This window comes from Polistes fuscatus, unplaced genomic scaffold (assembly GCF_010416935.1).
Source record: "Polistes fuscatus isolate 324 unplaced genomic scaffold, CU_Pfus_HIC Scaffold11, whole genome shotgun sequence".
Taxonomy (NCBI): domain Eukaryota; kingdom Metazoa; phylum Arthropoda; class Insecta; order Hymenoptera; family Vespidae; genus Polistes; species Polistes fuscatus.
In genome coordinates this window covers 5878848-5903351 of record NW_025113009.1, presented here as the reverse complement: position 1 = coordinate 5903351, position 24504 = coordinate 5878848, and the positions used below count along the sequence as shown (strand labels likewise).

The 24504-nt window shown below is 30.4% G+C and overlaps 6 protein-coding genes across 14 annotated transcripts; 3 read left to right on the top strand and 3 right to left on the bottom strand.

Moving 5' to 3' along the window:
- The first annotated feature begins 150 nt into the window (after positions 1 to 150).
- Positions 151 to 1657, top strand: LOC122526200 (probable 18S rRNA (guanine-N(7))-methyltransferase). The gene is made up of 5 exons (XM_043649434.1): positions 151 to 338; positions 417 to 454; positions 544 to 722; positions 798 to 1224; positions 1303 to 1657. The coding sequence occupies exons 1-5, from the start codon at positions 300 to 302 to the stop codon at positions 1448 to 1450; spliced, it is 831 nt and encodes a 276-aa protein (XP_043505369.1). The 5' UTR covers positions 151 to 299; the 3' UTR covers positions 1451 to 1657.
- A 130-nt stretch (positions 1658 to 1787) lies between these two features.
- LOC122526197 (atypical kinase COQ8B, mitochondrial) lies at positions 1788 to 5487 on the bottom strand. 5 transcript variants are annotated; one of them, XM_043649426.1, is made up of 12 exons: positions 5292 to 5487; positions 4576 to 4769; positions 3847 to 4383; positions 3574 to 3793; positions 3354 to 3478; positions 3184 to 3268; positions 3015 to 3130; positions 2785 to 2947; positions 2516 to 2718; positions 2286 to 2438; positions 2045 to 2145; positions 1788 to 1973 (listed from the first exon to the last, which is right to left on the bottom strand). In XM_043649426.1, exons 2-12 carry the CDS (start codon positions 4765 to 4767, stop codon positions 1799 to 1801), a joined length of 2070 nt encoding a protein of 689 aa, XP_043505361.1. In that variant the 5' UTR covers positions 4768 to 4769; positions 5292 to 5487; the 3' UTR covers positions 1788 to 1798. The 5 variants fall into 5 exon arrangements, with proteins under 5 accessions (XP_043505361.1, XP_043505363.1, XP_043505362.1 ...); XM_043649428.1 differs by lacking the exon at positions 5292 to 5487 and adding an exon at positions 5056 to 5109; XM_043649427.1 differs by lacking the exon at positions 5292 to 5487 and adding an exon at positions 4876 to 5049.
- A 649-nt stretch (positions 5488 to 6136) lies between these two features.
- Positions 6137 to 8562, bottom strand: LOC122526238 (homocysteine-responsive endoplasmic reticulum-resident ubiquitin-like domain member 2 protein). The gene is made up of 4 exons (XM_043649523.1): positions 8088 to 8562; positions 7461 to 7840; positions 6984 to 7385; positions 6137 to 6912 (listed from the first exon to the last, which is right to left on the bottom strand). Exons 1-4 carry the CDS (start codon positions 8226 to 8228, stop codon positions 6639 to 6641), a joined length of 1197 nt encoding a protein of 398 aa, XP_043505458.1. The 5' UTR covers positions 8229 to 8562; the 3' UTR covers positions 6137 to 6638.
- Positions 8563 to 8740: 178 nt separating this feature from the next.
- On the top strand, positions 8741 to 14057 carry LOC122526395 (putative histone-lysine N-methyltransferase 1). Of its 4 annotated transcripts, none has more exons than XR_006306044.1 (10): positions 8872 to 8948; positions 9058 to 9094; positions 9181 to 9296; positions 9410 to 11922; positions 12305 to 12452; positions 12563 to 12723; positions 12801 to 13005; positions 13091 to 13213; positions 13300 to 13692; positions 13787 to 14057. XR_006306044.1 is itself a non-coding variant. In XM_043649784.1 (10 exons), exons 1-10 carry the CDS (start codon positions 8932 to 8934, stop codon positions 13469 to 13471), a joined length of 3375 nt encoding a protein of 1124 aa, XP_043505719.1. In that variant the 5' UTR covers positions 8872 to 8931; the 3' UTR covers positions 13472 to 13743. The 4 variants fall into 4 exon arrangements, 3 of the variants coding, with proteins under 3 accessions (XP_043505718.1, XP_043505719.1, XP_043505717.1); XM_043649784.1 differs by lacking the exon at positions 13787 to 14057 and having other exon boundaries at positions 9410 to 10791; positions 10909 to 11922; positions 13300 to 13743; XM_043649783.1 differs by lacking the exons at positions 8872 to 8948; positions 13787 to 14057 and adding an exon at positions 8741 to 8819 and having other exon boundaries at positions 13300 to 13743.
- A 96-nt stretch (positions 14058 to 14153) lies between these two features.
- LOC122526397 (leucine-rich repeat-containing protein 15-like) lies at positions 14154 to 24236 on the top strand. 2 transcript variants are annotated; one of them, XM_043649787.1, is made up of 5 exons: positions 14154 to 14235; positions 21094 to 21475; positions 21573 to 21887; positions 21946 to 22278; positions 22350 to 24236. In XM_043649787.1, exons 2-5 carry the CDS (start codon positions 21095 to 21097, stop codon positions 23697 to 23699), a joined length of 2379 nt encoding a protein of 792 aa, XP_043505722.1. In that variant the 5' UTR covers positions 14154 to 14235; position 21094; the 3' UTR covers positions 23700 to 24236. The 2 variants fall into 2 exon arrangements, with proteins under 2 accessions (XP_043505722.1, XP_043505723.1); XM_043649788.1 differs by lacking the exon at positions 14154 to 14235 and adding an exon at positions 15264 to 15929.
- LOC122526393 (dynein regulatory complex protein 11-like) lies at positions 16193 to 20966 on the bottom strand. Its single transcript, XM_043649774.1, has 10 exons — positions 20727 to 20966; positions 20496 to 20648; positions 20276 to 20405; positions 20178 to 20229; positions 19829 to 20131; positions 19420 to 19724; positions 18791 to 19328; positions 18346 to 18698; positions 18009 to 18257; positions 16193 to 17325 (listed from the first exon to the last, which is right to left on the bottom strand). The coding sequence occupies exons 1-10, from the start codon at positions 20870 to 20872 to the stop codon at positions 16885 to 16887; spliced, it is 2670 nt and encodes an 889-aa protein (XP_043505709.1). The 5' UTR covers positions 20873 to 20966; the 3' UTR covers positions 16193 to 16884.
- Positions 24237 to 24504: the final 268 nt, after the last annotated feature.

Genomic DNA, 24504 nt, shown 5'->3' with positions numbered 1-24504 from the left:
ATATCAAAGCCCTAATATTAGAGAGAGTTGATTTTATTGGTCAAAGCTTGGATAAATTCGGCGTTCGACCTGCATTCTAGTGGCTGCAGAGTGCATTCTAGTTGCTGCGGAGTGCATTAGTTAGATGTCGCTCACTTTTATTTACATTAGTAAGAGTTTTTATTTAGTTATTTCTTTGGTGATCCTAGTTTGTCATTCAAAAGCGTGCTCATGTTATTTTGATTAATTAGAATGATTATTTAGATTGTTATAAATGTCTATAATAACACTCAGTTGATATTAAAAAATATAACATAAAAATGTCTAAACGTCCAGAACATTTAGCACCTCCCGAAGTGGTATGTTTTTATTAGATTATGATTTAAAGTGCGTAAAGGTTATGTAACACTGTATCACATGTCTTTTCTTTTTTTTAGTTTTATAATGAAGATGAGGCACGAAAATATACACAAAAGTGAGTTTTATAAAAAAAAATTGAATAGAAATTATTTATTATATTTAATTTTTGACTATCATCTTATTCTTATAATTTGGTGTCTACAGTTCACGTATTATGGACATTCAAGTGCAAATGTGTGAGCGTGCACTAGAACTATTATTGTTGCCAGATAATTCACCAGCATTATTATTAGACATCGGTTGTGGTTCAGGATATAGCGGTAGTGTACTGGAGAATGAAGGACACGTTTGGATAGGAATTGATATTTCTTCTGCTATGCTTGGTAATTATTTCTTTAATTTATCGCATAACTTATTAGTCCAACCATATAATGTAGCTTTCCATATATAAAATGTAGGAGTTGCTCAGGAAAGGGAAACTGATGGAGATTTAATTTTGGGAGACATGGGTCAAGGCATGCCATTTAGAGCAGGAACTTTTGATGGGGCAGTGAGTATTTCTGCGTTACAATGGCTGTGTAATGCGGATAAATCTACTCACAATCCCAGCAAGAGACTATATTGTTTCTTTTCTTCACTTTATTCTTGTCTTACAAGATCTGCCAGAGCAGTTTTTCAATTTTATCCAGAGAACAATAAACAAATTGAATTAATAATGTTACAAGCTACAAAAGCTGGATTTTTTGGTGGCATGGTCGTTGATTTTCCTAACAGTACAAAAGCAAAAAAGTTCTTTTTAGTTCTAATGACAGGAGGACCAGCTGCGCTTCCTCAAGCTTTAGGTACAAACGAGGAAAATTCAAATATTGCCTATACGTCGAAAAGGTAGTTTTTTTTTTAAATGTATTTCCTTTATCATATTTCTCATCAAATTAAAAATAATTATTATTTTTTTTTTTAAAGAGAATATATTAAAAAAGCAAGAGGTAAACCTTTAAAGAAAAGTAGAGATTGGATCACAGAAAAGAAGGAAAGACGTAAAAAACAAGGTAAAGAAGTCCACGCAGATTCTAAATATACTGGTAGAAGAAGAAGTGGTCGTTTGTGGTAAATAAGTGTTTTCTACTATCACTATTCTGTGATAAGAACTATTTTTTAATATATATTTGTAATAATAGTAAAATCATCAAAATGTACATATAAGTTATAGCATATATATGAGTATAAGCGTGTTATGTACATGTTACACATATTCAACAAAACATTTCATTTAAAAGGATTAATATTTGTAATAAAAAGTTTTCAATTTTCTTTTTAATTCTCTTTTGTTAAATTTTAAATCTAACTATATACGCCATTTTATAAATCATAAATAAGTATTTAATAGAAAGATTAGCATTTTTTCGTTATTAAAATAAAATGTATCATCTATCTTATTAATTTTTTCATTTGAAAAGTATTATCCAAATTGATAATTATTGTATACTTCGTGAAACATGTCACGACAGTTCATTTTAACATTAAGTTTTGCACATAGTAAAAATATACCTGATAATTTTCTATGCAAGCTATAGATTTCTTCAGGCGGAGGACATAGTCGATGATTTAGTATAGTTGGAACCAGTTCTTGAATCCTTAATTATAATGAATCATATACTATATAATTCATTTCATGTAAAAATTTAAAGTAGAAATGATAAATTACCTTCTTGTAACATCTTGTCCGCCAAAGTCAAAGTATTCTTGATCGCTTTTAAAAATTTGTCCCAGTATCATTACAGTGTCCACATGAGCATTTTCCATAATCTATAATTAAATTGTGAATTTCTGTTAGTTTTAATAAATATTTTTTATTCTCGCAAGTTAAACATTTCTATATATATATATATGCTTTTATTTTATATAATATTTATTATATGAATATGATTTATATTAGTTGTAAATACCTTAGTTTCATATCCAGTTAAAAAACCCATATCTCTGGATAAATTTAAAACTTTGTCTCTATCTCCCAAACGAGCCGCATTTATAACTTCTATATACTTATCCATGAATGCTTTCTCATAACTTCGACATGCTCCAAAATCCAACAATACGAGCTGAAATGACAAAACATTTCGCTTGTAATATCAATTTATGATGTTATTAATAATATACGTTTTTGTAAGAATAATACCTGTTTTGATTCAGGATTATAAAAAAAATTAGACCAATTTGGATCTGTTTGCATATATCGAAATACAAATAATTCCATCAAACACAAACGCATTATTAGTTTGCATATATATTCTCGCGTTTCTAGATCCATTTCCTCGCATTTATCTACAGGAATACCTTCCACTAACTCTGTCGTAAATACCTGATTCGTTGAAAATTCATCTAAAAATGATAACGACTTTTAAGATTACGACTACTTGTACGATTATTTATTAGATTAATTTTTACCTATTACTTTTGGTATATAATAATCTTTATAAGGACTCATAAGCTGCTTATATTTTTTGGTACATTCTGCTTCTCTCAGATAATCCACTTCCCAAGCAAGTTCACGTTTTGCTACTTCAACTAAATTGTCAATAAACATACCCTCTGGAAACATATTCCACACCTATGAAAATGAAGAGAAGTTAAAAATGCTTCAGACATATCAAATTTGTTTATATTTTTAATATTACCTTCATTATGCCTACTAAGTTTTCTATATCGCTCTGGATACCTGCAGCTACACCAGGGTACTGAATTTTGATAGCAACATCTTCTCCAGTTAATAATGTAGCATGATGTACTTGACCTATGATAGATAATTTTTAATATTGTCTTTTCATACATCGTAAGTATACGTACCAATGGATGCTGCGGCGAATGGTTTATCTTCAAATTTTGCTAATTTATTACGCCAATCGTGACCTAATTCAGAACCAAGTACTTTCTACAAATTTATTAATATATTGTTCAAAAAATATATTTTGAGTACTACATATATATATAGATAAAAAAGTATACAAATACTACACCTCGATTTGCCATTTCGGCATAAAATCGGCGCTTTGTCTAACTCTTTCAAAAACTTTTTGCAGTTCTGGATTTATAATAGTATTATCTTGAATACTCATTATTTGTCCAATTTTCAAAGCAGCACCTTTCATATATAACGAATAGATATGTATAAGTAACAAATAGATAATACCAAAATAGAATGTTTCTAAATATATCTATTATAATATACTTATCTACCTCTTACTTTGCACAATGTTGTAACAATTCTTTCCGCATTAGCTTTAGTAAGAAACATATTATCAAGACTTTCACCCATTCTTTGTTCTTTTAAACCTAATGATCTACGCGTATATTCTGCCATTGTTCCAATTCCAAGACCAATGCCCAAAGTACCGAAATTAATCATTCTTTGCAGTCTCGTAGAAGGGACGGTTCGTTCTTTTGCATTTGCTGAAAGCTTTAATAATATATATATATTGAAGTCAAAAATGTATTATTAATAATACTTACTGATTGTTTAGGCTTTACAGGTGGTTTAACATAAGGTTTCATTGGAGCTTTTGAAATGTGTACATCACTTTGTTTGACTTCTGTTACATCATTGGCATTTTGAGAAGAAAGTACATTTTCTGAGACCTGTTTTCTTTCAGCTTTTTCATGTTCTAGCTCTAATCTGTATAAAATTTCTTTATCTTTTTTAGAAAGTTCAATTTTAGGTACAACATTGTCCATTTTGGTTATTATCTCTATCTTTTCTTTAACAGTTGCATATGTTTTCTTTGCGATAAAAGTATTCTGTAAATTATCTTTAGATACTGTCTGTTTTACATCACTTTTTATTGATATATTGTTTTCATCGATGGCCACTTCTTTGGGATCTTTCGCCGGATTATGAACATGCAATTTTGTTTTCTGTACTACAGGTTCATAATCATCTTCAACAATGTTCAATGCTTTATTAGTTTTAGTTTTGATATACTGTGTCATACCTTTCTCAACGACATTTAAACGATCCAATGTATTTTTTAATTCAACTGCCACTTGTTCCTATATTTAAAATTGCTTATGTAAAAAACACATAAAATATGTATATATATATATATGTTTTGTAATACATCTACTCCCAAAGTGGGTCCTACACATAATAAAATACCCTGTATATACATTAATCGTTATCACCTACCAAACAGGTGTATTTTAATATCTGTCATTTTACACAAATTTAACTGTGAAACTTACAGGAACCTTACTTGGGTCTATGTTATTTATTTTTGTTCCTACATCTTTTAAGCAATTTTTAACCGAAGCTCGTAGACTAGAATGTAAAATAAGATATTTGATTGCTTCTTCTTGATATTTTATAATTTCATTAGCTACTTTTTGCGATCCTTTAAGTACACTAATTAAATCAGAAATTCGCGATCGAGACATCCCTGAAATATAATAAATAATATAAAATAGCAACAAATATATTTTATGGAAATTATTTTTCTTAACTAAATTTTTATTAGTATTATTTGTTATAATAAAAAAAATTACAAATATTAAACTTTTTTAAATCATGAGCAAATGTTAACGAATTAAATAAAATTGCTAAAATTCCAAATTTACACGTGTTTGTTCTTAATGTAACAATTATATCAAAGCAGCGCAAATATTATTTTATAGAATTTGCAAAAAGAAATAGATAAGTCACTGGATAAATTTATACTGTCTTACAAAGTGTTTATCAAGGTTAAATAATGATTGAGTCATATTCCAATTTAAAATTATCATATGTTTGAGGTTAGATATAATTATATATGGATATTCAATGCGTCATTCTTAAATTTTTTCGTCATAAATGTATTATTATTATTTTATTACCTAAATATTATATTAAACACTATTTATTGTAAAAAATGATGTTATTATTATTATATAAACATATAATTAAATTAAATTCAAATACACACGTCTAATAGTAACACTTTACGCCAGAAATTTGATCGTTTCGTAATTGACAATGAGCATATATAAAAAATAACAAAAATAGAACAATCATTTATGATTCGTATCTACTGAAAAATTTATATTTGCATTATTTATTGTTTGTTTATCAAATTGAGAATTTCTATTAAAATATAAATATTTTGTTATAAAAATTTGACAAATCATTTATGCGCATGCGTGATATTTATTATGTACGCGAAATTCTACACATTTTTTATTTTTTTTAATTATAAAAATAAAATAAAAGTAAAATGTTTAAATAATACTTTGATATATTACTACTCTTTAATATTGATAATGAAGTTCTTTTTTTCTTACTTTAACATACCGAAACCACCCCTAAAGTTACACCCACATATTTTGAAAGACTTTTATATAGTATTCATATACTATTATCAGTGAAAAAACCATATATTTGTTACTTTTAAAAATTTATATTCAATATTATGTGTATTGCAATTTAAAGTAAATATTTATTGCGTACTTCAACAATCATTTTTAAAAATTAAAAAGGCATCCAACTTCATTGTGTCTTTTATCTTATATTTAATATGTTACAAGCTCTACAATAGATTGATATGTGTATATATATATATATATATATACGTATAAATGAGTCTGTATATACATAATATATACATATGTATATTTACGTACATATATATATATATGTATACACATAATATATACATATGTATATTTACGTACATATATATATATATATATATATATATGTATATACATATATAAATGTATATGCAGATTTGTATATATATATACACACATATATATAATTATATACACTATATATTTTTATCTCGTTGTATATTTATATTACTACAAACATAAAAAAAAGTATTTTACAATAAGATCCTAATAACTTTGGGATAAGCCTACAACTTTCTTAAAGAAGACAGCTATAACCAATTTTTGTTGAATATTCCTTGAATATAACTATTATTTTGTGTAGCAACCTTGAGGCAATCTCATTAGATTATTCATATTAAACCCATTGCTATGAATAACCTGTTTGTAGGATGATTTATTTGTCAGAAGTATTTTAACTAAAATATTAAATAAAATTATGTACATTATTCGCGAGTTTGATTGATAATTTTTATACAACAAATAAATTAAATTAACAATTTAATATAAAATAACAATTTAAGTAACAAGTCATACTGAAATACTTGTTAAACTCATCCGATTATGAGACCACCTCTTAAAATTTTGCAATGACACTTGAAGAATTTAAAAATGAAGGAACAACAAGTAGAACAAATGATGAAGCATAACAACATAACAGAAAATTAAATGACATTTGGTTGATCTGGAATAAGGGAAGCAAAAAATGAACTAAAAAATGTCCATGTGAAAGCAAGGGCACCAGGTCTTTCTTCTTCATTTTCTTCATTGGCATTTGTTCTAGCTTCTGGTTGTACTGTTGGAACTTGACCATTTTGTTGGGCAGGAACAACTTGGGGAGCTGCTCCTTCATTTTGTAATACTTGATTGTTATTGTCTGGACGTAAATTATTTTCAGGCAATATAATGGGTTGTACTCTGAAAAATCCACTTTGGTACCTAAATAAAAATATTCATTATCAGAAAATAAAAGATTACTATTCATTCTATATGATATGTAAAAAACTTACAGATATATAACAAAGCCCAAGAATGTAACAATAAGAAATCTGAGCGGAGAGGAATAAAAATACACTATACTAAAAAGAACAATGATTCTGGATAGCATATAAAAAAAGTCTAGCCAATCTGGATTAAATGCACCATCCTCGCCAGCTACATTATTGCCTGCATTAACATCAGCTGCATCTTGCACTGCCACTTGAGGTTGTTCATCTCCAACATTATTATTATTATTATTATTATTATTATTATTATTATTGTTGTTGTTGTTGTTATTATTGTTGTTGTTGTTATTATTGTTGTTGTTATTGTTATTCGTATATGTATTTTGTGTAACTTCATTTTGATCGATATCCATTTGTTGTACGTAAGGAATTGTAGTTGGCAACTGGATTCCTTGCGCAGCCATTCTATCAACAAAAATAATTCCAATTGCAAATATATGTAGTGTAACATAATGAAAGATAAAATGTAATATTACATACAATTGCATGTACTGTGTGAAATAGTGCGTGTAAGCTTGTTGCATCCAAGCTACTTGTTGACTATTTCGAGGATCAAAATATTGCTGCATAGAATACAATTGTGTTGGTGGAGGTTGAGTTATAATGTTATTTGTGCTTTGATTTTGACTTTGACTAATATGGTCAATGTTATTTCTTATGGCTGAATTAACAACATTTACACTTTCACTAGTTTGTGTTCGATCAGATACTTTATTGGCACACATTTTTTGAGGAGTACATACTAAATGTATAGTATATGCTTGGTCCTCCAAACCGTCACATTGTCTTAAAATATCTTTCAAACAAGAAGAATCGTTCAATAATTGACCAGCATATATTAATTTTTGCTCTGCACTTTCCTACGAGAAATGACGTCAGTTTATCACCATTTTATATAAATCAATTGTATACATATATATGGGATAAATATACTAATATAAATGAATAAATATTTTTAAAGAAAATGATTAACGTTAAACAATAAAAGTGATTTACTGATTGACTAACTGACTTTGACCGGTCAGTTTCATAAAAATTTAAAAGAATTTTAATTTTCATACGATTTCAAGGTAGGAAGTTAAAAATAAAAATAGTTGAAACTCTTACTGGTTTACTGGGATAAACTTCGGAGAGATATTCCTTTAAACGACCAATGCTCCACCCGATATTACATTTTATAAGTTGATCTTTAATTTGTTGATTCGGTGCTTTTATTATTAATTTCACAGTATCACTTTCCATCATCATACAATGTTGGATTTCCTTATTTCCAATATTTGACAAGTCACCTGCTTACAATTCAAGATATGAAAACAATGTTATTAAGTAGCGATGCTGCCGAGGCTTCTTTTTTCAATCATTCAGAATTAGATTAAAATCGTCAAACGTTATTGATCCTTAAAGTTTTGTATGTATGTGCTCGTTAAACAATTTGATTAAATTATTTAGATGTAACTTTACATGTAATTTAATATTAAACGGATATCAACTACGATAATGTATTTATTCCAAGATAACGTATTTATGTGAATAAATGGAATCACGATTTGGCGGTGTATCATTGGTCACAGATTACGTTTTTTATATATATTTTAATAAAATCCTATTTTCATTTGTGATCATTTGTCATTTTTTATTTCTATTAATATGTCAAGTTTACAATTTATCAAATACTTTTTTTTCCATTCGCATAAAAAGAAATTTTTCAATTCTCTATAACAAATTCATTTAGAAATAAATCTATATAACATTTTATCATAGAACACGGCATTAACGGTTTTGACGTTGCTCTCTAGTATTGTTGATTTTAAATTGTTTTTAAATCAAGTGTAATGAAATGTAGGTATATATTTATTATTTTTCTATATATATTTAAATAGATTTTTCGCCTTGCATACGTATTTACTGTTATAGTATTCCTTTTTTTATGAAATAATAAAATATTTACATTATGTGTAGAAATGATTTGTAAGTTTTGTGGTTTTGAAGCATATCATTTAATAATAAATTTATTTGATTTTTTTATATTTACTTTAATATATGAATATAAATATAATTTTCTCTTTTTTTATATTAGGAAAAAGTCTAGAAAAAGTAGATCCGGAGGATCTTCTGTAAGTAAAAGCATTTTTATTGAAAAACGTTACTATGTCTATATTGTTTTTATATTAACAATTTAAGAATCTCTAACAATTTACAGATTCTCAAAGTAGCACTTAGGCCACATTCAGGTTCTAATATTTCCTTCAGTTCAGAAAGTCCATCTACATCGAAAGTCAAGCGACGGGTTAGTTTTGCAGAAAAGAATCATGTTAAGTAAGTTATATTATTTGTGTTTATATACAAATAGAATTTTTTTAAATAGTTGTTTATTTATATTTTTCATGTAATATATATAAATACACACCAATGTTTAATTCTTTGTATAGAGAATTTTTATCTGCGGAACAAGGAACTTTATGGGACAATACGTATGAAGAATTATCGAATATAAATACAGGACAAGTTGGTATAAATAATCAGAATCATGAAACTTTTAAGAATACTTCTCATTCTACAAGTAATGGTATGATAGAGAATGAAAATGAGAATCTAATGAATGATTCGTTAGAATTAACAGAATGTTTTGTTACACCGGGTTCCCTTAAATCAATGCATACAGAAGAAATTCTATTAAACAAATCAATATCTTTAGCATATCAAAATGAAACTGACGATAAAAAGATTAATATGTCAATTGAATCAAATCGGAACATAGATATTTGTACGAGTAGGAGTATAAATGTTTACAATGATTTACCAAACTTTCATAACATAGAAGATCCAGATTTGAACAAAACTTGTATCAAAGATGTATCTATGGAGATTACAGAAATACCTTCTTTTTTTAAGCTTCCAAACGTATCTACTAAGCGCAAACTAGAATCAGAAGATAAAGAAAACATACCAATGTCTGATATTATCATGGAATCTATTCAACAAAAGAAAACATCTATTTCAACAAATGAAATGAATATATCAGATGAAACACAATATTTTTTCAATGAAAATTTAGAATTTACAGAATGCTTACAGTCTATAAAAGAACCGCTTCATTTGCAGCAAAAACTTAGCAAAATAAGTGCCTTTACTAATAATGAGAATATGACTGATAATCAAACTCAAATATTTAAAAATGTATCAATGGAAATGACGTGTGCCATTCCAACGGTTTGTAAAACAAATTCTAAAAATCACAATGTCGTTTTTCACGATGCTTTGATGGATGATAAGAGCGTAGTTACTTCAGTTATCAACCAAAAAAAGAAATCAATTAGTAAAGATATATCTCATATTGAAAATGATACAAGATTTTTAAAGAAAATGTTTAATTCTGTTAACGAGACTAAATTAATGGATGCAGCAATGGAAATTACAGAAGGGGTTTATTCATTACCTCATTCAACAAGAGTTAATAATGTTACGGATATTGCGATTGCTTTAAATTGTAGTAGCCCCACCATAAAAGAAAAGACAGTGTTAAATGATGATTCGCTGGAATTCACTGTACCTGTAGACAATTTATCTCGAGTAGTACATAATATTGATAAAGAAGAATTACACCAAGTTACTTCTGCCATAAATGATAAAACAGAGTTAAACAATGATTCGTTGGAATTTACTGTACCCGTAAACAATTTATCTCGAGTAGTACATAATATTGATAAAGAAGAATTACACCAAGTTACTTCTGCCATAAATGATAAAACAGAGTTAAACAATGATTCGTTGGAATTTACTGTACCCGTAAACAATTTATCTCGAGTAGTACATAATATAGATAAAGAAGAATTACACCAAGTTACTTCTGCCATATATGATAAAACAGAGTTAAACAATGATTCGTTGGAATTTACTGTACCCGTAAACAATTTATCTCGAGTAGTACATAATATTGATAAAGAAGAATTACACCAAGTTACAGAAATGAGTGCTAGTGCAATGTCGAATCAAATTAGATTATCATCAGAGAAAGAAGCTAGTATCATTAAAAATAAACAAAGTGAAAATAGTAACGTAGGAAATCAAATTTTAAACACAAATGAAAAATTAGAAAAAAATAATTGCTTATTAGATTCTATGTATAAAATAACAAGAGATCATTCAATGGATGAAGTTGAAAAACCAACTAATATTCAATTTAACAGTAGCAACGATAATATAAAGAAATCTGTGCATCAGAAAACGAACGATACATTAAGTCCTTATACAACGTATTATAATGACGATTTAAAAGAAAAAGAAACTGCACATAATCATCATACTTTAACTTCATTAATATCATCTTTCGTGTACGCAGATATGATAGAAGATGATTCATTTGTAAAAACGACACATACAGTCCAGCAAGAAACACAATCTAGTGAAAATGTTATAGACGTGAATTCAGTAAATGATATGGTTAATGTACAAACAACATGTATTCAATGTCCTGAAATATGTATCACCAACGATGAGCAGATAGTGCAACAATCTGAAAATGATCTTGAATGTAATTTCGAAGATAATAATATCCAAGTAGGTAATGTTATAATTAACAAAGAAAAGAATAATCAACACGATTCAGATAAAGTTCCAAATAAAATTAATGAAATTCATGAAAATGTTTTTGAAAATAAACTTAACAATAAAAGACTTACTAATACTTCTATAGAACTAGAAGTTATTCAAAGAGATAAAAAATTAGATAAAAAAGACAATATTGAGAATGATTCAGCTGCATGTATAATAAAGTCTAAGAAAAATTCATCCATGGATATAAGTGAATGCGCTAATACTCATAGTAGCAACAATCAGATTGTTTGCAGATCATCTGTTTTTTCACCGACATTAATTTCTGCTTACAATCAAAATAAAACGTGTATTGAAGAAAATAATATTACTCCAATAGCTGACACGACAGGTAAAATAAATGTTAATAGTTTTAGCAACATAATAAAACAAATGCTAACTAGTAATAAATGTGTCTCAGGGAAATTGGACAGGGTAAGAATTTAGAACATTATTTCGATCTTATTGAACGTTTCATCCCTTTATCAGGACTTCTTCAGCAACTGAAATTTACAAATTTCCTTTTATTAAACCACTATCAACTAAAATAAGTAAATGTTTTAAAAATACTAATATAAAACTAGTATTTTATAATTTAGTAAAAGTTCAATAAGATCGAAATAACGTTCTAAATTCTTACCCTGTCCAACTTCCCTGCGACACATTTATTAATAATTTCATTTTTGGACGTGATAAACAACTAATTGGCTAACTAGTAAGTTCTTTTTCCACAGACTTAATATGCAGCATGTATATAACACAAAATAATGAGAAACTTTTGAGAGAAGAAGTTGCATTGGAAAAAAACACTGGAGAAAATTCCAGCCTTCAAGAGGATAAATTTTCTTTGCTAATAAGCAAATTAAAGAACCATATGCTTAGGTAATTATTTATAGAAAAAAATAATGCATTTCTAACTTTTATAGATTAATACCTAAATAGGATATAGAGAAAATGTCAAAATATAATGTTTATGCTCTTTTGTTATTTAGTGACGATTGCATATGGAATTTATGTTATGAGAATATAGATAAACAAATGATAATAGTTGGTTTTATTTCTACATCTTTACTGATAGTAATAAAAACTCAAAATGAAGTCAACACCAACACGTGTAGGATCAAAGACGTTAATGTAATTTCACGATTAGAAAGTAAGTAAATGAAATAATTGTAGAAGTAATAAATGTTCGTACATTTTAAAATATACTGTTTATTTTTTTGTTAACAGATGATGAAAATTTGTTGTTAAGTATTGCACACAAATTATTAAAGGAGAAAATAAATTTAGAATATATTCGTCAATCATATATATATGAAGAAGATATTATTCCCTTGTTAAATCATATTTCAGAAGATGTGAAATTCATATTAGATTTTATATTTGATTTACAAAAATTGGATGATACAAATTTAATGGAAATAAGTACAGAAAGGTAATTATTATATCTATAAAAATGGCATATAATCATTATATAAATAATTTCGCAACATTATATTTATCATTTATTTTTATTTTAGCATAACATTTATATTAAGAAGTAAATGCATGGACATTATATTGAAAATTACAATGGATATTAAATTATTTGATAAAATAAATTCATCACACATCAAGATCGTTTCTATTTTGGGTACTGTAATGTGAGTTTATAGAAAAATATAATGCTTTAATAATTTTTGGTAAATTAATATGCACTCTAATTAAGATATTTTTTGTATCATTACAGAGAGGAAGAAATTCAAAAGTTACTTTTAAATGTAAAAAGAGATCATAAATTTTTAAGGAGATACATGTCTGACATTAAGGATTATATTGATATAATAGAACAAGTTAATTTTGCAAAAGAAATGCAAAATGAATTACAAAAAGAAACAAAAAGAAAAGGAAATTATAAATGATTGAAATGTAAAATATTTATAGATGGGTCGAACTGATGTACAAACGTAAAAGATTTACATGTTTAACTATATGTATAAAATAATTGTATTAATATTATGTAGAATGTGATATAAAACTTATATTTTAAATACATTTCTTTATATAATTATATTGTAATTATATTAAGTTATTAACGAGGAAAATTCGTTGGGAATTTTTAATATTTTATATGCAAAAAGAGGTGAGATATGTAAACCATCAGGTAAAAACATTAAATAATATTTTTACTCTATTCGTTCAAATAGATTTGGTAACAACTATACATGAATTTATAGCAGGTATATACATACAAACAGGTTGATCGACTAGCTTCGATGAAGCCGGTTCGGACTATGCAGGTTTTTGTTAATACACTTGTAGTTCTTTGGGTAGTAGCGTGTGAACAACTGGCTTCCCATAGAATCATTCGAGTTTCCGTTTAATTCTTAAGAAATAATTATCATCGATACGTATGATTAGAATTACCAAGAATGTGCAATCAAAAAGTTCTTCGTTTCTTTATATTATTGATAATTAATTTTATGACAATAAATATTAATCTGATAAGGAATTCAAAATTATATTTCATTTTATAGAATCGAAACAACAATCTCACGTCCATACATTTATTATAAACAAAAAAAAATAATGAAGAATTTCGAAAAGCAAAATATTATTCAACGAAAAGACTATGAAACATCCGAGGTACTTTCAAAGCGATAGTGAAACTGTTGGAGCATGAAAGGTAAGAATAACTGCAACAATATTGCGTTGGTTTTACTCCCACGTGTTCCACGAACGTGTAAGTAATACCTCATAGGAAGGTTAAACATGAATAATGAAAGTTACATTTTTTGTTTTTTAAATAAATTCAAAATTTAATTTATATTAAATTATGCGTAATAAATAAATATTATCGTAAATAGAATATATGTATATTTAATAGTTCATCTATTCATGTATCAATGTAAATATAAAAATATTAGTTAAAATCATTTTTTTCTCTTTTATCAATAACGTAAAATCATAATTGTTCATTGTCTATAAAATGTAATTGTACAATAGGGATGAAGAAAATCTTGATAGTTAATTCTACAGTTTGAAATAATTTTTTGTTTTCGTCGTTTAATAAACACATTCGAATCGTTAAAGAAGTCAAACTTTCTTTTACTATAGCCATGTCAGTTCTACTCGCGTAGGCGTAGAGGCCCGGTTTTACGTGATTTCGTAACGGAACACACCGATTTCCAATATCAAAAAGCATTTCACGAGTATCCCGAAGACCTTCTAATTAATTCAAAAGTATTTAGCAAATTTTATATACGAATATTTAACGATAAAAGCGCAAAACAAACGTTTGTAATCAAGATTTCTAAATATGCCGCGCGTTCTCGCACAATTTAAATCTTTCAGTGGGAATAAAATTCGCTTCGACAAGAAAAAAGTCCGAATATATTCGAAAAAATTGAAATTACATAGATATAAAAACGCGTCTGTATATTCATATATTATTGAATGATAATATTACACACGTATACTTCTCTATATGTTGTTAGCGATAATATAATAATAGAGAGTATAATAGATTTGAACAGATATTAAGTATATTATTTATTCGTTGGACGTTTGGATAATCGTCGATGAAAGATTTTTTGAAACGGAAATGTTGAAAATATGAATGTCAGGATTATTTGCAGGTCGATCAACGTTGTCAACCTGTGAGACGATACCTGTTCATGCATCGGGCAACAAGTAGAGGCAGGGTCAGGCAAGGAAAGGGTAGTGGGACGCGGGGGTTGGGGGGAGTTAAGGCAGGAAGGTGGGTTGGCAAGATAGTGTATGGGGGGAAGGAGGTGTGCGAGCAGTTACGGAGATCTCAAGTGGGCGTAAGGGCCGAGAGAGAGAACGTCGTCTTGTGTTCCATACATGGCTATGACATGTGCTACGCGAAGAGACACGGAGAGACGGACGGACGCAGCTTACCGGCAAGCAAGATACCCACCACCATTTCCCCACCACGTGGACATGGCGAAGGCGACACGTTTTCTCTCTCATCGCATGGCTCGATGCACAGTGTCCCGTAGCACGACGTCCTTTCACGATCATCGTCATCGTCGTGTCATCGTCGACGTCGTCTTCGAATTTTTCTTCAATTTCAAATATTACCAATTACGCGCCCTTTTCTACGCGCGTTAGAAGTTGAAAAGGGGGACGATATGTGTTCGTCGTCATTAAGTTCTCATCGGCATGACCGTCGTTATTATCTGCCTCTCTTTCTCTCCTTCTTATTCTGAATTTCGCGCGCGACCTTTCAAGTGTCCGTCTATTCGTCTTTTCATCAAGAAGGTAGAAAGAGAAAAAGAAGGAAAGAAACAAGAGGAAGAAAACTAATAAAAAGAAGATCATCGTCTTCTGGACGAACGTACTCTCTATTCTCAGGTGCGCTCTTCTTACCTTTTTCTTTTGCTCATCCGCAATACTTTGGTATACCTACATGTACATGCAGGTACTCTACTTCGACTGCGCATAAATCTACCATTTCTGTTGCGCGGGAAAAGGTGTGCGTGTGTTACCCTATAAGAGTAACTACAGGGACTAACAGATATACCTAAAGGACGGAGCCGTAGCTTTACGCATACCATTGCAGTAGATACGTTCGTAAAGGACGTCGCATCGCAAACAAGACATTTTTTTTTCTCTCCTTTTCTTCCTACTCGCTTTTAACCGTTTACTTTTTCCAACTGGCAAGATAGACTCACGTATGAAGCGTATGGGCACGACTTCGATACAACATTCTAATAAGATATTCAACATTGCTTAAACAAATTTTATTCCTATTTATATTCATTAGAAAATTCATTGATCATTCATCGTCGATCATTCGAATCTGGCGCTAATGAAATGCAGTCGAGACGGATCAAGTTTCCTTTAGCGAGATAATACGACGACTTTTTTTTCTCTTTTTTTATATCGGCTATAATTCGTTGTACACATACGTGATAAATTAAAAATATTCTTAGGACTTTTTTTTTGTCTTCCTTTCATGTGACGAGACGCGAAAGTTTGAATATTATTTTTTCAGATTTTCACGTATACGAAATTTCTCAAGATTTGAGATATAAAATTTCAAAGAAACAGATAAGAAATAATGAAGTCGATAAACACGGAGCGACAGCTTTCATGGTACTACCTGCATCGGCTCTTGATTGTTTTTTCAATGAATGCTCTCAGCATTTTCAGCATCTCCGAAGACGAAAACCAGTTTCGCGTCCGGACTTCTTGAGAGCATTGGAGAACATCGATGCAAGAGAAAGAAGGAACCATTCGATCTTCGATCGCTAGAATTGCTTTCAATGTACTTTTTCAACATTAGTTATTACGTTCTTCTCTTTTGTCACATTTTCAAAGCAATTCTTCTCTCGTAGTCTTCCTTCTCTTTCGCTATCATTTTTTCTCTCATTCGACCAAGAGGAGTTTTATTTTCGAAATGTTTATATTGTTCGAGGATTTCGTTGGCGAGGGGCTCGTATTTCCACACTTCTTCTATAATTTCAACTTGTGATAAGGGTTCATGATTCAAAATGATTCTTCTTTCGAGCGATAATACCTTTTCAATCGATTCTCGAATAAATTTCAGAGGTACACCAACGGACATTTTAGCTAGACAAGAAACGTCTATGTTTCTATCTATTCCATGATATTTCATTAACATATATTTATAATACATGTATAGAGTATTATAATCGGTAAGAGGTATCATTATAAATACATTGTGAATTTTCGTAAATGCTCCCTTTGCTTTATATGGTTCGGATGAAACAGTCAGGAATAAAACCTAAAAATATAAATTTACAATCAAATGTTTCGAATGAGACGAACTCGTACTATGTATAAAATTAAACGAAAGATTTTTATCTCTTGTACGCGCCTTTCTACGAGACCACGATATAGGACTGCTGAAAAATAGAATGTTAAAAATCACGTCTTACGATAGCTACGCCAGTGGGTAAGAGTAACTGTCAGGAATCTCTGACACTCTAAATCCTACGTTAACTTGCTACCACCTACGTTCTTCTCGTTCCATATACCGGTAGGAGGTGTTTCATTGATGACCAGCCTCGGACGATCGAGGCGTTTCAAGTAATAAAAGGAAAAAGAGTGAAAGAGTGAAAGAGAGAGAGAGAAAGAGAGAAAAGAGTCTTGTTTGATTGGACCCGTGGTACTCGCTTGACTGGAGTTCATTCATATCGAAGAAAGAGTAAAAATAAGATTTTTTCATTCCTTAGTGGGCGAATACTGATCATTGAGTTTGATAATTTTGGTCGGGTTTAGGAAAGTAGAAGGAATAGTTATTTCATATGTTACGAAGTAAAGTTCAATACTTTGACGAAGTAAGAATTAGAAAATAATTCGACGATCGCGGACATCGACTAGATTATATGAGATTAACTCTTTTTATTTTAACCATCGATAATTAAGGATTTGAGTAAACAATTGATTACGATAATCGATTATTACCTGATCACCTGGTCTGATACTTTTGACAAACTTTGCGTGGTGTTTAGCAAATCGTTTGGGTTTAAGATATTGTTCCTCTAATGGGACTTTCTTTAACCATGGTTTCTCGCTACCGTCGATAAATATCACGGAAGGGGCATAAATGCGACTTAACTTGCCAATGATACTCATTAATCTGCGTTCGTTGCTTTTCCCAATATATTTGCCAGTTAATACAGATGGTGTTAAATCAAATAAGAGGGCACCAACCTATGGGGTAGAATTAATATTTAATTAGTAGTTAAAGTATTACTTACTACACGTGTCTTGATAATTTATTTAAAAATGAATATTTAACCTCCGAACAAATTGCATCGACCAGAAAAGTTTTACCATATCCGGGTAAACCACAAATACAAACGGATCGTATTAAGGGTGCAATTGTATGTATTTCTTTAGAAGAGAGCGGTAGCACGCAATACTCCATGATAATTTGTTTGATCTCGCCAAGCCGATGATGATAATCTCGAAATTCGTAATTTGCTTCGTAATTTTGATAAGAAAGATCACCGAACCAATCGTTCAAGCTTCTTTCTGGATAATTTCGAATAATATTTTCTAGTACCAGTTCTTTGAAAAGTTCTCCTATAGAAATATCAGCTAAACGATCCTTTTTTGATTTGCCTTTACGTTTCTTTCTTGGTGGTTTCTCTGATTTTAATTAATGATCATTATTTTTTCGATAAATTTTTTATATTGTTTCTATCAACGAATTATTTTGTCAAGATAACACATACGTGCACCTGGCATCCGAGGAATCTGAAATTTAGGTCTATCAGCCGCGTGATCTTTTAATAAGGCTTCGTTCAATTTCTCCAATTCGAGTCTCATAAGTTCATCAACGATCAGTCGCATTTCTAATTGAAGTTCGTAACAAAGTCTATCGGTGATTAAATCGAGATAAGGTCTTTGTAAGGGATTACAAGATTCGTCTCGATGACTCCAATTTTCGATGAATTCATTATTAGCATTTTCCAAACAATTAAATGCTGGAGTTTCTGGCATAAACCATCCTCTAGCAGGTTCCACAACTTTTGGTTTTATCTTTTCTTTCTCTGGCTGTGCAATCTCTTTAGTTTTTGTAGCTTTCTGCTTTTGTATCTGTTGTATTAAATATTCTTCTGGATCCGTAGTCTGTCCCGTAACTATCAGAACACTACCACCTAATTCTTCTGGTGGATAAACATCAAAGTGTCCAACTGTATCGTACCAAACGATGAACCATTCCTGAATTTCATCGGTTATATCCTCTATTAATCCAGGCCCCACCATTTTCAACAACTTTGAAGAAAAAAATGTTATCAACGAATTGGTCCTCTTACCAAACTTAAACAAATAATCATATTTAAAATCTTATATTAAAAAGTGTCACCCTAATACGTTCATCACGAAACATTTTTTCAGTTCGTGCAGCATACGTCGGTATGATTCGTAATCTCTTTTGAAAAATCTCCTTGTCTCTTTGATAAATATCCGGAGACTTCCAACTTGGGATCGTCATATCTAATATTTCTTCTAACCGATTTAATTTCCTTTTGAAATCCTTCCGGGCTGCAAATGTTCTCCAAGCACGTTGAATAATAACGATCGCTTCAATGTACGTTGCTTTATCGAATGTCGTTAGCGGAGCCGTATCACCGGTTTCTAATTTTCTTTTATATTCATACATAAATAGAGCTAGAGATCAATATTTAAATATAAATAAAATATTAAATAAAATATCATTTTTATTTTCAAGAAAATAAGGGAATTATAAAATGAGATTATTAGATTGAAATTACCTTCTTTACCAATGCAACGTCCGACTCTAGCTCTTTCGTGTGACTGTATCAAAAGCACCGCATCGTGCATAGCCTTTTCAGCAGCTTCTCGAGCTTTTCGAGCTTCGCTAGCTTCCCTTTGCTCGGGCGTTTCTATTAAAACTTTCATTTGCGTGGTATCGGTAGGTTTGCGTCTTTTTCTACGCATTAATTCGATTCTAGACGGTGTTGCCTCGAGTAACGTCATACTACTTATCATCACCTGTGAAAGGCTTCGTTCTTTTATCATAAAACCTGAAACATATGTTACAAAGTATGATACATCTGACAGAATAATATAACAATATAATATAGTATTGCTTTGATTAACCAATCAACAAATGATCAGAATTTCGAATCACAAATGATATAATATTGAAAATCTAACAACTTCAATTTTTCATTTTGAAACATACGTTTTTCTTCCTCTTCCTCTTCTCTTTTTATTTTCTCGATTAATTTTCTACGTTCTAAAGCATGATTTTTATCGATCGCCAAGCCAATAGTGTCTACGTCGTCCGGCGTTAATTTTAATTTATATAACACATCGTCGGGCCACCTTAATTATTCGTAAACGATTTATAATCATGACAATTAATTAACAATAAGAATTATATCTTACAATTAAAATAAAATAAATTGTATATACTGAAAATAAGAACAATCCAATTTAACGACTTCTCTTTTACATTGAAGCATTCGACCAATTGCACAATCGACTACTTTCTTGATTAATTCTCGTTTTTGTGTATGAACCATTTGATTATAACATATGACAAGTCTTCTCACAAGATGTCGATATCTATAAATACATTTATGTAAAAATAAATATGGAAAGATATGAGATTAACAGAAACAACAATTCCAATTTGTAGTATACCTTATGTAAAAATTAAGAGCACGATCTAATGCATTTTCTCTATCCTTTATAGGTTTGCTTTTTTGTAGATCTCGATCGAATTCCAATAATTTTTCCAAATCGCTTCTTGTTACGAGCCATACCTCGTTGTAATAATCGTGTGACATCGGTTTTTAATTGTATATAAAAACATTGAAATATTTAACAAAATGTATTTAATTCATTTCTCTGAAATTTAATTGCCGAGAGGTGGTTTATTTTGATGAAACAATAATCAAATAGTTTAAAAATGTGAAGTCATAAAAAGATCGATTTTCTATCGATATTATTGAAATAATTCACGTTGATAAAAATTGTATCTATAATCTATGATTATTATACTTTTCAGGATGTCGAGGATATCTCAAAGTTTCATTGTTTTGGCTACGATCGTAACAGCGTCGTGTTTCGTTGGCGGAAACGATGAATCGACGATTAGGTCGTCTTCGATGATGTCTACTTTAACCACAAGTACAGATATACCCATGATCGATTCAACGACGACATCCATAGTAGACGCTACGATTATGACGACGAGTTCAAGTGAAAGCATTGAAAACATAAATACTTCGTCAAGTATCTCGAGTGGAAAAGATTCAGAGGAAGTTTCAACGGCGTCGTTAATGTCCGACTCTGTTTGGGAATGTCCTAATATTACGAGACCAAGCGTTGAGTGTTCTTGTGATTTTCCACATACTCTTAGATGTACTGGAGAAAGAACAGCTTTACATGTACATATATATATATAATACTACATTTGACATTATTATTATTGTAAGATGTGTTTGTTAAGAAAAATTAAACGTCTTTTCTGTTTACTTCAATTAGGTGATCAGCGAACATTTAAAGAGCAATAAAGCAGGAACCATTTCTCTTTTGGACGTAACTGTAACAGGAATTTCTATATTGCCAGCACGTTTCCTCGAAAATATTGGCTTACATGGACTCGTAGTTTCTAGCGGAGAGCTGACACGCGTTCATGAAAATGCGTTTACTGCTCTAGCTAGACCACTTCAGGCTCTTGGACTTCCTAATAATCTTTTAGAATCCGTTCCAACGTTGGCATTGGAGTATCTCACTGGATTAGATCGATTGGATCTTTCTCATAATAAATTAAAGACATTAGAAGCAGATTCGTTTAACGTAAGTTTCTTAATGAATAATTGTAAGCATTGTTTGAGTATTGTATCATTCGTTTCAGGGCTTGTCAAGCTTAACGTACCTGGATTTGTGCGATAATTTACTTTCGCAATTATCGCCGCAAGCTTTCACGGCACTTCCGAATCTTCGATTTTTGCGAATGCGGGGGAATCGTTTAAGCGTTTCGGCTCTTTCGGCGTTAAGAGGTCTGAAGAATTTGGAAGAACTCGATCTTTCGAGTAATTTATTATTGGGACCAATGGGACCAAATCTTCTTCCGTGGATGCCACGTTTGCATTTTCTTAGCGTATCCGAGAACGAATTTATTAATGTACAACAAGGAGCTTTAAACGGTGCTAGAAATTTGAGTTATCTCATCCTCAGTCATAATCAGGTTAGTGATGTGATAAAGTAGATTTTGTTTGATCAATGGACGACATACAGTGCATGTCTTTTACGTTTCAGATCGACGTTTTGGAGGATCACTCGTTCAAGCATTTATCTACATTGACTAAATTGGATTTAGCTAATAATCGTATAGTAGACGTTTCTAGCGCGTCATTGGCACATTTAGAAAAATTGACTAATTTAGATCTAATGCATAATTTCTTACGATCGTTAACGGCTGATCTAGTAGTGCCATTGAAAAGTCTCGAAGACTTACGTTTAGACGATAACGAAATTACGATGGTTTCCAACGATGTGCCGATCTCAAAATTACGATTAAAACGACTCTCCCTTGCTGATAATCCTTTGAATTGCGATTGTACCCTCTTAGACTTTGCCACTTGGCTAAGTAATTCGAGTTTAAGCGAGGAGGACAAATCTTCCGCCGTTTGTGCCACACCACCTACCTTGGAAAATGGAATTTTGACTCAAATCTCGCCAGGAAGTCTGCTATGCGGTGAACCATCTATGAATAGAGCAACTTTAAAGGAGTACCGTTACAATAAATTAACTGGAATTCATCTTTTATGGAACATAGAGCCTTGCACAGAAAATTACACTTGCGACACACTGATCGTTTACGAAACTGTAGGTGACAACGAGGTTCAAACGGAGTCCAATCCCTTACATTGCGATCCTCGTATGATGAAAGATCCTTGTTCCTTGCCAGTAACCACCCCGCCATCATTTAATTTAAAGCTTGGTCACAAATATCGTTACTGCGTGGTACTATTTATTCCAACGACGTACAATGACGAGTCACTTGGTTTGGGTTGTAGCGACGTTATAACATTAGAAGAGACTAAACAAGAAGAACAGCAGGATCAAGAACCTGCAAATACTAATAATTCTTTAGACATCCGAATAACTGCGGTTCATGTTAATGTGTCTGATCAAGGTTCTTTACACGTAAACGTCGGTTTATCACCTTCGGAAAAATCAGGTGCTTCGCCGTGCGAAATCTCCATAGTTGTTTTCAATACTGAAACAGCTATACATAAATGTAAATTAAATTGCAGTTTAACGTTTGTCAGTCTGGAAGTATTAGTGCCAGGTCGTTACAAAGTATGCGCTAGTTTAGACGATCTTGCCAATACCGAATCGATCGCATTTAGTATTACTGAAAACGATCGTGGTCGATCTCGGTGCGTTGAGGTGCAACGTTTCAAACAGAATACAGAAGCTATTATTTTAATTATCATAGGAGCAACTTGTGCTCTCTTAATCGTGCTCGTTTTAATTGGTCGAAATATTGTACGTAAAATCCGTCATCCTAGAATACAAACCCAATGCTTTTTACCAGCCCAGGAATTCGAAATTACACATAAAGCGCATTACATTAAATTATTGGCCACAACCAAGGTGTGAACAATCACTTGAATACTTTTGAGAATATTTTATTTGATAATCCATTGTGTGGATCGATCTTTTTATTTTAATTCAGTACCGAACGCGATTGATGAATCAGAAATGAACTGCTAGTCATAAAGAGGAATTGGAGATTTACATACACCGTTAAAATGTATGTTGTCTATCGATCTTTGCTTCCGATTATTGCATAAACTTTATCCAGAGACACGTATACAGAGTGGTAATGAATTAAGGATTATTTAATACTGTATACAGATAATTAATCAATACTACGCATGGTGTGTTTGTACAAATGTACATTTTGTAATTTGCACAAGCAAATGAAGTTTTAAAAACGTGCTATGAGTTTATTTGAAAGCACTGCCATTTTACAACATTCAGAATAATCCATTCAATGGGATATATTATATATATGTAGAGTTTGTTGTTGTTAAAGATGGACAATGAGTCTTCGCGAAATCATTTTATCGATTAAAATAATGAAATATAAGAATATGTTTAAGTGTCAAAGCAAATATATCAAGTATTTGGATGTAATATATTCATTGATTCATTATACATCTACTTGATAAAAGGTTTGTAAATATATTCTATAATCGTTTTCAAGCGCATAAGCATATTATACGCGTTGTTGAATGCCAATAATACATAGTACTTATACAATTGTATCTTGAATATATTTTCTTATTATTAATATTATCCTTTTACAGCATATTTTATAAAATATAAGAAAAATATATTGAAAGTAATGCAACAAGTTGGCATACATCTTAGTATACATATATACAAACGTACTTGAATT